The 14,822-nt window shown below is 40.0% G+C and overlaps 1 protein-coding gene across 1 annotated transcript in view; it reads right to left on the reverse strand.

The window, feature by feature from the left end:
* Positions 1-1,463: 1,463 nt before the first annotated feature.
* phc2b (polyhomeotic homolog 2b (Drosophila)) overlaps positions 1,464-14,822 on the reverse strand; it is a 54,597-nt gene continuing 41,238 nt past the window's right edge. Inside the window, exons 8-15 of the mRNA XM_052131113.1 lie at positions 12,399-12,772; positions 12,140-12,299; positions 7,664-7,872; positions 6,773-6,905; positions 6,311-6,431; positions 4,011-4,125; positions 3,650-3,926; positions 1,464-2,172 (exon numbers count right to left, since the gene is read on the reverse strand). Of these exons, the coding sequence (XP_051987073.1) occupies positions 2,018-2,172; positions 3,650-3,926; positions 4,011-4,125; positions 6,311-6,431; positions 6,773-6,905; positions 7,664-7,872; positions 12,140-12,299; positions 12,399-12,772 (1,544 nt within the window). The 3' untranslated portion in view covers positions 1,464-2,017. The remainder of the gene's footprint in view (positions 2,173-3,649; positions 3,927-4,010; positions 4,126-6,310; positions 6,432-6,772; positions 6,906-7,663; positions 7,873-12,139; positions 12,300-12,398; positions 12,773-14,822) is intronic.

Here is a 14,822-nt window from a genome sequence, read left to right on the forward strand (position 1 = left end):
GTGGAGTCTTTTTTGTATCTCTTTCAGTTATTTTTGAAACGTTAGATTTACAGTTGTCTCAAAGTATTTGGACACTTACAGTAAGCCACATTTTTAATGTGGGCACGCCATTGCATTAGATAATAAAAAGGTACACCAAGTTACATTCGTTTTAAAGATAGCACAAGCAGCTGTAAAGCACAAAATAAGTTTGTTAGGTATTTAAATGATAAAATATACATACTGTTCAAAATTAAAGGTGTGGTTTACCCAAAAATTTATAAAAATTCTCTCATCATTTACTCCCCCCTCATGCCATCCCAGATTTGTATGCTGAACACAAACGAAGATTTTTTTTTTGCAGAATATCTCACATCTGTAGGTCCTTACAATGCAAGTGAATGGTGATCAGGCATTTAAAGCTCCAAAAAGAAGATAATGTCAGCATAAAAGTAATCCATACAACTCCAGTGGTTTGATCAATGTCTTCTAAAGTGATCCAGTTGGTTTTAAGTGAGAACAGACCAAAATACTACTTGTTTTTAAATGTAAATCTGTCATTGCAGTCTCTAGGCACAATCATGATATCGAGCTTGATTACACATCCAACTGCTTGACGCGTGTGCAGAGCGCTAGAAGTGTAATCAAGCTTGAAATCATGATCACCAAGGAAACTAAAAAAAGTTATATTTTGGTCCGTTCTCAACTGGATCCATTCAGAAGACACTGATTAAACCACTGGAGTCTTATGGATTATGTTTATGCTGACTTTATCTGATTACCATTTACTTGTATTGTTTGGACCTACAGAGCTGAGACTTGTTTGTGTTCTGCAGAAGAAAGTCATACACATCTTAGATGGCATGAGAGTGAGTAAACGAGAGAATTAAAATTTTTGGGTAAACTAACAGCCATATCTGGTTGTCAAATGTTGGTTCAAAAGAAACTGCAAAAATTGATAGAAAAGTGCCATTAGTTCTGAGAAAAGCTCTTGCGTCATCTGTTTGCAGATTCCAATTGATTTGATATTTTGTTTTCTCTGCAGTGACAATGCATTTCTATGTGGCTTAAAAAAAAAAGTTAACAAAAACCCTTCATTAAAAAAAATTATATTACAAATTGCATTCTTCTGATAAATACAGGCATTTCACAAATCATTGTACTAAACTTACAAAATACAATCCATGATCACAATCCTCTCTAGTAACATACAATGAAAATCCAGGCACAGATAAAACTTTACATTAAATCCTTCCCAATATCCATGTTAAATACAACTTAATATGCATCTCAAAATTCAGGGTTTTCAGAAATGAGTGTCTGTACTAACACGCAACAAGAACTTTTCAAACTGAGTCCCTTCCTACAGGTCATTTAGGTTTTCAGATTCAAAGTTCTGTGCTTCAGCATTCTTCTCAAAGGAAATGCAACAGTGAAATAGCACCAGTTTGTAGCTGTTTAACAATGTTACAAATACTCACACATGAAGGTAAGAATAATTTACTTGAACATTTATACAGAAGCATCTGGCATGTACAATAAGACAAAATCATACCTTAAAACAACAATCATATACTGTACAGTTCATATTGTCTGTGAAGCTGTAGGCTTGGTACTGTTTGGGATGCAGCATTGTTATACCCACAAAATCCAAAGTTTTCTTATGGGTTCCATGAAACATAGTTCTGGCATGTCACTTTTTTATATAACAATTTATTTAATCCCAAATCACTGATCCATTACACTTATGGAATACATGAGCCTTCCATTTGGTTAAAATCATTATTTGTGCGATTCTTCATAGGTAGTTTTCTGTTTCGGTTAAATGTACTTCAATTCTTATCTTCAGGAAGTGCAGATTTGGGCTTTAGCCCCAATATGTTTACAGCAACAAGACATTTTTATGTCTTATGTATTTTTTTTTATAATAAAATAGTTGTTGTGCAGTTGGAGTGCTGTGGTCAAGTTTAGGTGACATGAAGACACATATACTGTACAGTACACAACTAGACAAATACACATAAACTGCCTTTCAAGGCTAGGAATCTTTAAGCATGTTTATGCGAGCGAAGATCTTGAGGGCGGGTCCTAATTTAATATTCATGGCACTCATTAGGTGGTCTTCCTTTAGTAACAGCATGGCCTGTCCGTCAATCTCCTGGGCACGAAACTCATCTGCAATCTCCTGGCAACCTGCAACAATCACAACAATAGTAAGTCACATACTGTACCTCTGTAAATAACTAGATTTGCAAAGAAAATTAGCACCATGAAAGAACATAAAAAAATAAAATGACAACGTGTAGTAAATTATTATTATAGAAAATCTTACTCTCATCATAACTTCCCACCAAAATAAAAAATAATTTAAATGGTCAAACACAATAAATACACAAATAGCTTTTAAATCATAAGTCAAAAGACAACACAAATTTTCTGTTTTAAATTATAATTGTGAACTGATTTAAAATTATGTAACATGTTTCATTTTCAGCCTGCACTTTAGATATCAACATAGGACAATGAAAAACCCATGTTGGTCAACCATTACTTTTATTAATCAGACAAATGATGTTTAACAATTCAAGACACAAGGTCAACTTTATTATAGTAATAAAGAAAAATATAGCATGGAGTTTTCATAATAAAGTGAAAAGTGCCCACCCGCTGTTTCAGCTGTCTTGGTTCTTGAAGTATTTATTCTATTCATTTCTTCCATAGGCATTTAAAAAAATGAAAATCTGTCATAAAAATGTACTAAACCATTAACCAAACCAACCAGCTCAGAGGTGAATCAAACTTTAATTTGAAGCAAAAAAGGAATTGAAAGGGGCCTGGGTAGCTCAACAAGTATTGACGCTGACTACCACCCCTGGAGTCGTGAGTTCAAATCCAGGTTGTACTGAGTGACTCCATCCAGGTCTCCTAAACATCAAATTGGCCCAGTTGCTAAGGAGGGTAGAGTCACATGGGGTAACCACATGATAAGATGTGCGGATTGACTGTCTCAGAAGTGGAAGCAACAGAGGCTTGTCCTCCGCCACCCAGATTGAGGTGAGTAACCACACCACCACAAGGACATAGTAAGCAGTGGGAATTGGGCATAGCAAATTGGGGAGAAAATGGGGGATAAAAAAAAACAAAACGTACTATCTGAAAATCAGACAAAAAGTCAAAAGGTACAAGACTGTGTACTTACGGTCTTTAATGTGGAAATGAACTACAATCCCATGAAGCATTGCCAATGACGTAATCAAATCATTTGCTGATAACAAAATATAGACTCAACATATTTTAAGTGTAGAGAGACAGTCTTCATTGTGTCAATCACAGTGTGTCATGGAAGTGTGCGGTAGCTTCAGAACTTTTTGTTGCTGATTATTTGCCATGATTCTCTGGTGGATTCAACCTCAGGATCATAGGTAGAATAGTTCTTCACCAGAAATTCTGAAACTTAACACGATTTTAAAAAAAATGAAGCTGATTTATCACAGGCTGATGGCTTTAAAAGAAGCATATGCCATTGATTAAAAACCTCGGAGCTCAAGGTAGGTCTGTCTTTAAAGGTTCATAAGTTGAGGTTCAAAATCGAGTCGCAAATGGAGAAAATGCATGGGATTTTACTTCCGGAATCTGACTGTTGCTCTCTAATACAACAATATCAACTTACCTGGCAAAGAACGTATGAACTCAAACACCTCCTGCACATTCCATTTGGTTGGGTCACATGGCAGGAAATGCTGACTGAGGAGAGGAAGTTCTTCCGGATCATTAGCAGCGACACCAACTTGAGACCTGATTGGGCCAGAACTGGCTGCAGAGAGCGGGGAAGTTGCCTCCTCATAACTGGATATGTCCGAACAGGGGCTGGATTCTCCTTGACTTGGCTGTGATGGGAGCGGTGAGGAAACTGATTCTCCCTGAGACTGCTGAGATACAGAGAGCCTCTGTAGAAAGAACAAAACATTGGATTAAATGTTTTTTTTTAATTGTGGTTACATTGTGTACTACAATGCAAATTAGCTGTTCACCTGCTTCTTGGCCTCTCTGCCTCTGTGACTTTGAGATCTTCTCCTCCACCGATTGGCTGTTTTCGATCTGTCTGGGTGGAACAAACCAATCCGCTTTGTGCAACCGACATTGTACCTGATGAAGAGTGAAATTACAATGGATACTGATTTTCTGAGCATCACAAAAAACAAAAACAATGAATTGTCACTTCTTTGGTATCATGCTAGTGAATGAGTAAACATGTTATTTAAATCATTCAAAAACATGGGAAGCTGAAAATATAATTCTACAAAATATGCCAGCTCTAAAAGTCCTTGAAGTCAACATTAAATAAAAACATTTCCTATTTAGTTTCTTTATACATGTTTCTCCTGGTTTCATTGTGCTCAATGCACGTTATAAAAAAATAAATAAATAATAATTATATATACAGTGGGTACGGAAAATATTCAGACCCCCTTACATTTTTCACTCTTTGTTATATTGCAGCCATTTGCTAAAATCATTTAAGTTCATTTTTTTTCCTCATTATTGTACACACAGCACCCCATATTGACAGAAAAACACAGAATTGTTGACATTTTTGCACATTTATTAAAAAAGAAAAACTGAAATATCACATGGTCCTAAGTATTCAGACCCTTTGCTGTGACACTCATATATTTAACTCAGGTGCTGTCCATTTCTTCTGATCATCCTTGAGATGGTTCTACACCTTCAATTGAGTCCAGCTGTGTTTGATTATACTGATTGGACTTGATTAGGAAAGCCACACACCTGTCTATATAAGACCTTACAGCTCACAGTGCATGTCAGAGCAAATGAGAATCATGAGGTCAAAGGAACTGCCTGAAGAGCTCAGAGACAGAATTGTGGCAAGGCACAGATCTGGCCAAGGTTACAAAAAAATTTCTGCTGCCCTTAAGGTTCATAAGAGCACAGTGGCCTCCATAATCCTTAAATGGAAGACGTTTGGGACGACCAGAACCCTTCCTAGAGCTGGCCGTCCGGCCAAACTGAGCTATCGGGGGAGAAGAGCCTTGGTGAGAGAGGTAAAGAAGAACCCAAAGATCACTGTGGCTGAGCTCCAAAGATGCAGTCCGGAGATGGGAGAAAGTTGTAGTAAGTCAACCATCACTGCAGCCATCCACCAGTCGGGGCTTTATGGCAGAGTGGCCCAACGGAAGCCTCTCCTCAGTGCAAGACACATGAAAGCCTGCATGGAGTTGGCTAAAAAACACCTGAAGGACTCCAAGATGGTGATAAATAAGATTCTCTGGTCTGATGAGACCAAGATAGAACTTTTTGGCCTTAATTCTAAGCGGTATGTGTGGAGAAAACCAAGCACTGCTCATCACCTGTCCAATACAGTCTCAACAGTGAAGCATGGTGGTGGCAGCATCATGCTGTGGGGGTGTTTTTCAGCTGCAGAGACAGGATGACTGGTTGCAATCGAGGGAAAGATGAATGCGGCCAAGTACAGGGATATCCTGGACGAAAACCTTCTCCAGAGTGCTCTGGACCTCAGACTGGGCCGAAGGTTCACCTTCCAACAAGACAATGACCCTAAGCACACCGCTAAAATAACGAAGGAGTGGCTTCACAACAACTCTGTGACTGTTCTTGAATGGCCCAGCCAGAGCCCTGACTTAAACCCAATTGAGCATCTCTGGAGAGACCTGAAAATGGCTGTCCACCAACATTTACCATCCAACCTGACAGAACTGGAGAGGATCTGCAAGGAGGAATGGCAGAGGATACCCAAATCCAGATGTGAAAAACTTGTTGCATCTTTCCCAAAAAGACTCATGGCTGTATTAGATCAAAAGGGTGCTTCTACTAAATACTGAACAAAGGGTCTGAATACTTAGGACCATGTGATATTTCAGTTTTTCTTTTTTAATAAATGTGCAAAAATGTCAAAAATTCTGTGTTTTTCTGTTAATGTGGGGTGCTCTGTGTACAATGAGGAAAAAAAAATGAACTTAAATGATTTTAGCAAATGGCTGCAATATAACAAAGAGTGAAAAATTTAAGGGGGTCTGAATACTTTCCGTACCCACTGTGTATATATATTTCTATATATATTTATGTATAAAATTGTTTGTCTTCGTTATCTTTTATAAAATTTGATTATATTTTTTGACACTGAAAAGACTTATTTTCAGTTGATGTCACCAAGCCCTCTTAATTTCAATTGGAAATGCATCAAATTATGGAAGTAAAATGGATTGTAAATGTCATTTCTTGTAGACCTTTATGGTGGAACAAATGTAAAGTACCATAACCATAAAGGAAACACAAAGTCCTATTTCCTGACCTTTTCGCACACACCATGGAACAGAACCGTTTTGACCTTTTGAACTTGTAGGCAAAATCGACCCATCCACAGAGTTCACAGGTAAGCTTGGGCTCATCAGATTCTTCTTGAACCCTTATTTCTGATGAAGAAATTACATTGTATTGCTTATTTCCAACTGATTGTAATGTTTTTTCTTGTAATCTTCAGAATGACGAAGAATTATGATAAACATATTTACTACCACACCTTTATTACACAGTTTCAAAGTTCACAAACAGGAAATTCCAATAACCTCTTTCATTCATTCATTCATTCACTAGAGTACATCAGTACAACAACTTTCCCTTGTTCCTAACAGTACATGTTTTCAGTCATCACTACTCTTTCAACATTTTATGACACTTCTAAAACAGTATTGCATTGTAGAACAAGAATCATTGGCTACAGTATGTGACTGAATGTACTGAAAGAATACAGCACCTTGTTGTCCAGTTTCTTCAGTGTCTGAGTTAGTGGCACTGAGGGAATTACTGCTGGCTGTTTTTTCTGGATCTGAGGGAAGCTGCATGTCTGGTTTCTTTGGGCTGTCTGCCTGAACCGGAGGCCTCTCCACCTGAGAGTACAGTAGTACATGAGTATTGATGTCAGTAATATAAACTGGTTCAATTGAGTTTGGAGCAACATACAATATTTTCATCAGTTTTGTTTGATGCTCAATGCTGGAAGTCATCAGCACTAATTTTTCAGCTATATAAAACCATCCGTAGAGAACAGCGCGTCCAGGGTGAATCTCACAATGATGACCAAGAACATGTTTACGAGTCATATTTCACCTCAAAATCATAGATTTCTTTATTTTTACCCTTTCATTTTATATATACATGAAGGGTATAGGGTATGAAATTAACTTTTTGCCCACCAGTCGTAGTGGTTGATAAATGTCAAATTTTACTAGCCACTTTGATTCAGACATGTATATGTTAATATAATGTTATTATATTAACATATATATTAAATGAGAAAAGTACCCACCTCTGCGCATGAACTACCAGCATTTGGCAGGTGTTACACACACACACTATATATTATACATTTTCATTACAGCAAAACAAATTAAAATAAATATTAATAACTAAATAAATAATGCCACAAAATAACGACAATTCTACATTTTCATTACAGCAAAACAAATTAAAATAAATATTAATAACTAAATAAATAATGCCACAAAATAACGACAATTCTACAATTTCCTTAAGTGAAACTATTATTTCCTACTTTATTTATTTTGGTTTCAGGGTGAAATATGAATAGGACATGTCTTCGTGAGATTAATCCCATGATTGTAATGGGAAATTGGAGTACACTCACGGGGAATGGTTCAGCTCCTTCTTGGATAACAAAGCCCTCGATTACATGTGTGAGGACGTGCGGCTTTACTATGGCTTGAGGCGGCTTGTTCTCGCCGTTTTGTGCCGCGCTTCCCGTCACGGCTGCCGGCGGCGGCTCGTTTGTGGCTCCCGAGGTCATAGACGATGTCACCGGTGCTCCCGCGTGGTCAATCGCAGACTCCAAGGAACCTGGTGGCAAAGATAAAAAGACATCCGACTCATCACTTTAGCAACCACAAAAATAACAACTTCAACATCAGCACCTCAGCTTTTGCAAAAGAAAGACGCGGTAAGAGCTGCCTGGAATATGATGCGGTACAAATAAAAATGCGCTTATAGTGTTGTTTACAAACTTCCCACTCAAATATAATATTTATATAATCGCACACGCATCCATTACAAGTTGTTCAGTGTTGCGTCAGCGCTAGTTTTTAATATTTGGTCTATATATGCGTCAGACGGACGGTCATCTCCCATGCGTCGCGTTTTTCACACGGCGTGTCAAGGTAGGTTATTTCAGGCAGAACGCGTTCCTGCGCAGGTATCTCGAGACGCGTTTTGAAAAGCCAACGTTTCTTAGAATTTGGCACTACGTCGAAAAAACGCGGCGCAAAGGTTGAAGACAGTATAGCGCATGTTTACATTTGAAAAACAATTGCAACACAGAGCAGATGGAAGTGTCCGGTGTGAACGGCCCCTTATAGAAGTCCTCCACATCGTTTGTGCTGTTTTAATTGTTGGTTTATGCACGTATGCGTCAAATGGACCCTTTTCACCCTTGCGTTACGTCTCATGCCATTAGCGTTGCGTTTTGACGACGGCGTGTCAAGTTAAAATAGTCTAAACTTTTTAAAAACAGTCCGTTCCATTGCTGCTCTAGGCGCAAGTACGTGTCTTGTGTGAACGCCCACTTGCTTGCCCAAAACTACGTGCATCAAAACACCATGAAAAGATCTTACCAACGAAGCGAAGTAAAAAGTCATTTGCCGACGGTGAGCTCTTCAATTCCGCCTCAAAACTCGAGGGGAGTCTCATTTCCACAGACCTCATATGCTGATATTAAAGATAATTTCTAGGCTTCTCCACGCGTGCTGTTCACGCAACATGCAGTGAATGCGCAGCACCTTTTCTAGTGCTCCACTCCCACGCACAAGCAACTAACTCCACATTCTGCCACAAAGGCGGTTCAAGCTGGCAGGTCACATGACTGTAGTGGTGTAATGCATCTCCAACTGGCTAGTGACAGTTGCTCCCTTTTTTCTTAAAAGTATAATTCATCCAAAAATGAAAATTCTGTAATTATTTACTAACGCTGATGTTGTTCCAAACCCACTATATCACGTTCTTTCCTCTGTAGAACACAAAGGAGATGTTAGGCAGAATGTTTAAGACTGTCATTCTGCCTATTATCTCCTTTTGAGTTCCATGGAATAAAGTAAATAATATGGGCTAGTAACGAGGATGAGCACAGGATCACAGAATTTGTATTTTTGAACAAACTATCACTTTAAGAGCTTGACTGAGTAGGCAGCAACTAGCAGTTGCTTTCTGTTTCGGACACAGCCAGCATGGGCAGGTGACCGGGCAGTTTAGCCTGCTGTGCATGCTTCTGCCAAGCAGTCATGTGACCTGCCAGTTCTGGCTTGTATTTCATGGGAATCGCTCACCTCCATCATCACCATCCACACACCTTCTTCGCCCCAACAGAGCGTAAACACAAGGCAAATCTGGTTCACCACGTGCGAGTGAGAAGCCATGTATTTGAATGCAGTTGTGATTATTTAATTCCTTGAAAGGCCACAATCCTCTATGTGAGACATACATAATGTTTTGATGTTATGGTCACCACCTCCATTTAATCATGGGTGTTCAATTATTTAAAGCAACAGTTCACCCCAAGAAATTACAATTCTTCCATTATTTACTCACCCTCATGTCGTTCCAACCACATAAGACTTCTGTCTCTTGTGGATCACAAATGGAGATGTTAGGCAGAATGTTAGCTTGAGTCAACATTCACTTTCAAAAATATGCAAAAAATATATAATGAAAGTGAATGGTGACTGAGGCTAACATTCTGCCTGTTGTGGTCCACAAAATAAGGGTAAGTAAATATATAAAATTTTATTTTGGGTGAACTATGATGAAAGATTTTTTCTAGTATCTCAGCTTAAGCTCAAATTATACTTCAGTTAGGCACAAACACTAAGTGTCTGTGTACAGGATGCATGACGCAAATTTCATCATCGGCTGAGTGCCCAAGCGCTGAATGTGTGTGGCCTGATTTGACTAATTAGCATACTGTTAACGTGCAGGCAGTGGCGGTTCTAGCTTGTATGGTGCCCTGGGCGATTGTTTTTTGTGCGGGCGCCCCGTGCCGCCCCCCGGCATTGCCGGCAAGATGCCGCCCTGGGCGCTTGCCCATGTCGCCTATACCTCAATCCGCTAGTGTGCGCAGGATGCGCATGTGCTTGTAATTGCTTGCACTAATTAGTGGCAACACATGCAACTGAGTTGCTTTCACATAGAAGCGCTAGAAGATGTAATCTCTGGTAAACGACAGGAGGCAAATGTGGAAACAACAGTGGATGTGCACGTCAAGAGTGCATGTGTGTTGAGGTCAGGAGATACATGCATTTGTATAACTTGTGTCTGAAGGAATATAAAGACATATTTATGGGTCTAAACTCCTGAAGAGAAATATTCCAGTTTCTCATAGCAGTTGTAGCATGCATGTGCCAACCGCCTGTGTGCAGTTTGATCGCACAGTCAAATGGGGCATACTTTGAAAGGCTGAGCATTCGACTGTAGGCAGACGCTAAGCATCTTGAATATGCAGCGTCAACTATAAATAAGCCATTTGTAGGTTGATTTCACCAAAAAGTGTAACACTGGTGCACTATCAAAACATTCTCTATTTGTTTATGTGGCACAGAAACATTGGCTTGACCAAGGAGTTTAGGGCGGGACGATCAGTTTGCAAAATCAATGGAAGATCGGGGACATTTTCTAAAATCTGTTTGAAAACAATGAATATTTTTGTAATTCTCTATGGGTAGCTACTTTGAAAATGTAGCTTCCCAAGCTACAATAATACCTTAAATTAGTTAAAGCTGATGTAACCTTTTCAGTGCTAAAATACTTTCTTATATCCCAGCTCAATATGCAGAGACAACTGTAAGCCATTCATTAGTTTTTTCTCGAAAACTGTAAACACTGTGTCTCTGTTACCCGTTTAGACCCGCCCCAACAACATTACTCAACCAATGGCATTAGATGGCGGCAGGGCTATTTGTTCATTCGCTTAACAGCAGATGAGGGAGTATTCAGAAAGCTGTTTTGAAATCATAGTTTTTTGTGTCATAGAAATTGCATCAGCTTTAAACTACAGTCTAGCTCCTCTTAGAAACAAGTAGTTAGCTACACTACAAGCTACTAACAAAAAGTAGCTAACTACATTGAAACTATTTAAAGAAGAAAATGTTTTTGTAAATGTATCTAAAGTCAGATTATATTATTTAATTCTGCAATCAGTTCTACAATATTATTATAATAAAACCATGCTTCATTTTCACAAGTGTTAAAACAAAAAGGGTGACAGCATTAAAAATATACACTAAGGGTGCTTTCACACTAGGTTCAGCTGCTTGGACTGAACCAGAGTTTGTTTCATCCCCCTTCCCCTGCCCTGCATGCCCACAGATGCGTTGCAAGAAATGTATGATGCCGATTTATTCGGAAACAAGCAGGTATGAGAAATGCATTATACCATAATAATTGTGATCGGGAGTCTGCTAATACTCAAATTATATGTCATCACAAGTGGTTCACTTCTGCAATTTGGTATGATTGCGTTCATATCAGCAGCGAAACGTACCAGAGTTCACATTTACCATACCCCAGACCAGCTTTCCAAGCGGACTCAGTTGCGGTTTCGCGGGTGCTTACCCAAGTTCGGAAAACAGCGTTCAAATCATCCAAACAAACCAAACTTTGCCATCATTCAACCCTGGGTGTGCGCCAAAAGAGCTAATGTGAAAGCATCTTAAAATAGTAGAACACACACTTTTTTATATATAATTGAATTGAAATATAGTGATAAACGGCAACAATTTACTAAATATTTAGCTTAAAAAAGAACAAAAGTCCCTTTAAGGCTGCGAGGGGCTTAAGATAATCAGAGAATCATTTATGTCAACTATGTCATTTAAATGAACCATCCAAAAGAACCTACTCACTAAAACGAATTCCCAACACTTAATATAAGGGAATTGTTTATAATTAAACAGTTCATTTACATGAACTGTCTTGAAGAACCGATTCACTTAAATGATTCAGTTTTCCCAGCGCATATGAGAGAGAGAGGATCTTTTATGTGAGCGCTACTTTTAGTTAACTACTTCAGCTTTAATGTCTTTATCATTGATGACTGTCTGAATCTTGATGGCCACTGTACCTTGTGTTTGTGATGTAGTGTTAACAGTGTCCACTTTGGATTGTTCAGGGGGGTCAGGGCCCTGTGCTGTAGTGGATGGATTCACTTGTACCGGCGGGCAAATCTCTCTTACCACCAATGACGTGGGCTTATCCTTGTCATCCTGAGCAAGTCTTGAAGCCTAAATAGAGAGACAGAGAGATTGGTTGCTTCGTAAAGTTCTACATTATCCATTATGTACAATGGCTACAATGTCTAGTAACACTCAAGAGTTCCTTACCTGGGTTTGTGCAGATTGGATTTGGAGATTGATGGCTGTTAGTTGGACTGGTTGAGCTTTAGCATGGGCCAGAGCTGAGTGTGAGCCATGCTGGCTAAGTGCATTGTGGCTTATAGTTGAATGGAAGATGGTGGCATGTTGAGCTGATCCCTGGTTGTGCAGTGCTGGTTTGGGCAAAACTGGAATAATCCCTGCTACAGAGGTGGTCTGGGTGGAACCCTGGATGCCCAATGTGGCTGTCTGTTGGTGGGGCTGGATGGAGACGGTCTGCAGTAACTGTGGCTGCATTCTGGAGGTGGGTGGAGCTTGGGGTTGAATGACAAACTTATGCGGTTGCTGCTTAATCAGGGCCTGCGGCTGAATTTGGGCATAAGCTGGAAGGAGAATCCACAAATGCTTACTATAGCACACACGCACACTATACAAACGGTTGCAAACACACAAGGACATTTACTTGGAATTTCATAATATCACACCCAGACAATGTCCCCTAAAGCTGCCCACACACACACACACACAGGCAAAACCACAAAACCTTAAAGAGTTTGAGACATTCAAGTCACAAACTCAAAAGTTTATGACCAGTAAATATCTGAAGAACTACAACAGGATGGAAAGTTGAGATTAGGTTGTATATATGCGAATGGGTGTGTATGTATGTGTTCTTCAGTGTGAAAAATACATAGAGCCTTTCTTTCATACTCTTAATGACAAACATAAAAGGTCTTCTGTGAATAGTATGGGATTGTATGTTCAGATGACTCAATCCTCTGTGCTAACTTTCTCTCATTCTCCCGGATGCTCAGAGAGGAGTTGATGAGTTATTCCCTGTAGAGTGCAACCCTGGAAAGCCCCGAATGTTCCTGCCTGACTTTCAGTTATATGCTAACACTTAACACTTAAAACATACACCCTCTGTCCACCATTTTTTCCTGTGGCAGTCTGCCATCTCCTTTATAATCAATTCCAATTCACACATGAAAAAGAGTGAGATTTGTAAACAAATTTTTAATAAACTAATTACTGTATATGTGTAAAACTGTATTAAATATAATTGCCTGCCTGTCCATAACTTGCCACCACGACTTTGGAAACGACTCGGTTACTAACGTAACCTCGGTTCCCTGAGAGGAGGGAACGAGTATTGCGTAAGTAGCTTACGCTATGGGAAAACTCCGTTTCTCGAGAAATATTGAAGTCTTTATGTAAAACGCATTGCTGCACAGCAGACAGTAATGAGCGAGGCAGCTTGGTCATTGGCTGTGCTGCGACAACTGCTGGAACCAATGACGGGGCGACTCTGAACGCGCAACCAATGGGCGCGCGCGCGCCTCGCGTTCGCACGCTCAGAGCCCGCCGAAATTAGCATAGCCAGGCTATATAATGGGCACCCCGTCAAACAAGTTCCTTTAGGTTCAATTGACTGAAGCGAACTGACCAAGCACAAGCACGGCAGCTTACGCAATACTCGTTCCCTCCTCTCAGGGAACCGAGGTTACGTTAGTAACCGAGTCGTTCCCTATCGAGAGGTCTCTCCTATTGCGTAAGTAACTTACGCTATGGGAACACCATGTAAAACGCTGTGCGTGCTGACTTCGCTCTATAAAGCCAGAGGCAGATGCCTGAGCCTTAAAGCAAAGTGATTATTCCACGAGCCGGCCAACGGCGAGCTACATAATGGGATATTATAGAAGCCCTTCCAAGGTGGTCCATGGTGGGGCGCTCATAGTACAAACACAAGCACATATCTTATGTACTGAGTTTTCTATGTGCTGATATGCATAAAAAATCCTTTAAGTCAGTCAGAGACGGACCTTATAAGGGAGCAGATAATGCTCAGCATATACATACTCCAGTCCATTCTACAGTCAGGCTGATAGAATGTTGGAATGCATTTTTCTATGTACTGATATGCATAAAAACTCCTCTAAGTCGGTCAGGGACGGACCTTATAAGGTAGGAGATAATGCTCAGCATATACATACTCCAGTCCATTCTACAGTCAGGCTGATAGAATGTTGGAATGCAATGAGGGGACCTGTAGGTTATAAAACCTGATAAATGTCGAAGGCGAGGCCCAGCCATCGCCACACAAATATCTTAAATGGGTATCCCACTCGACCAAGCCCACGAGGAGGCCATGCTCCTCGTAGAGTGAGCTCTGACACCTAAGGGGCATTGAAGGCCCTTGGCTTCATAAGCTAAGCTATAGCATCCACTATCCAGCACGATATTCTTTGCTTTGAGACTGCGAGACCTTTAGTGCGGCTGCCAAAGCATCACGAATAATTGTTCCGTCTGTCTGATCAGGGCAGAGCGTTCCAAATATACTCTGAGCGCCTGATGGGGCAGAGTAAATTAGCGTCGCTTTAGTCTGCTGGGGACGATAACGCTGCCAGAGATATCACCTGTGCTCTGAAGGGT

This window comes from Xyrauchen texanus, chromosome 7, assembly GCF_025860055.1.
Source record: "Xyrauchen texanus isolate HMW12.3.18 chromosome 7, RBS_HiC_50CHRs, whole genome shotgun sequence".
Classification (NCBI taxonomy): Eukaryota; Metazoa; Chordata; class Actinopteri; order Cypriniformes; family Catostomidae; genus Xyrauchen; species Xyrauchen texanus.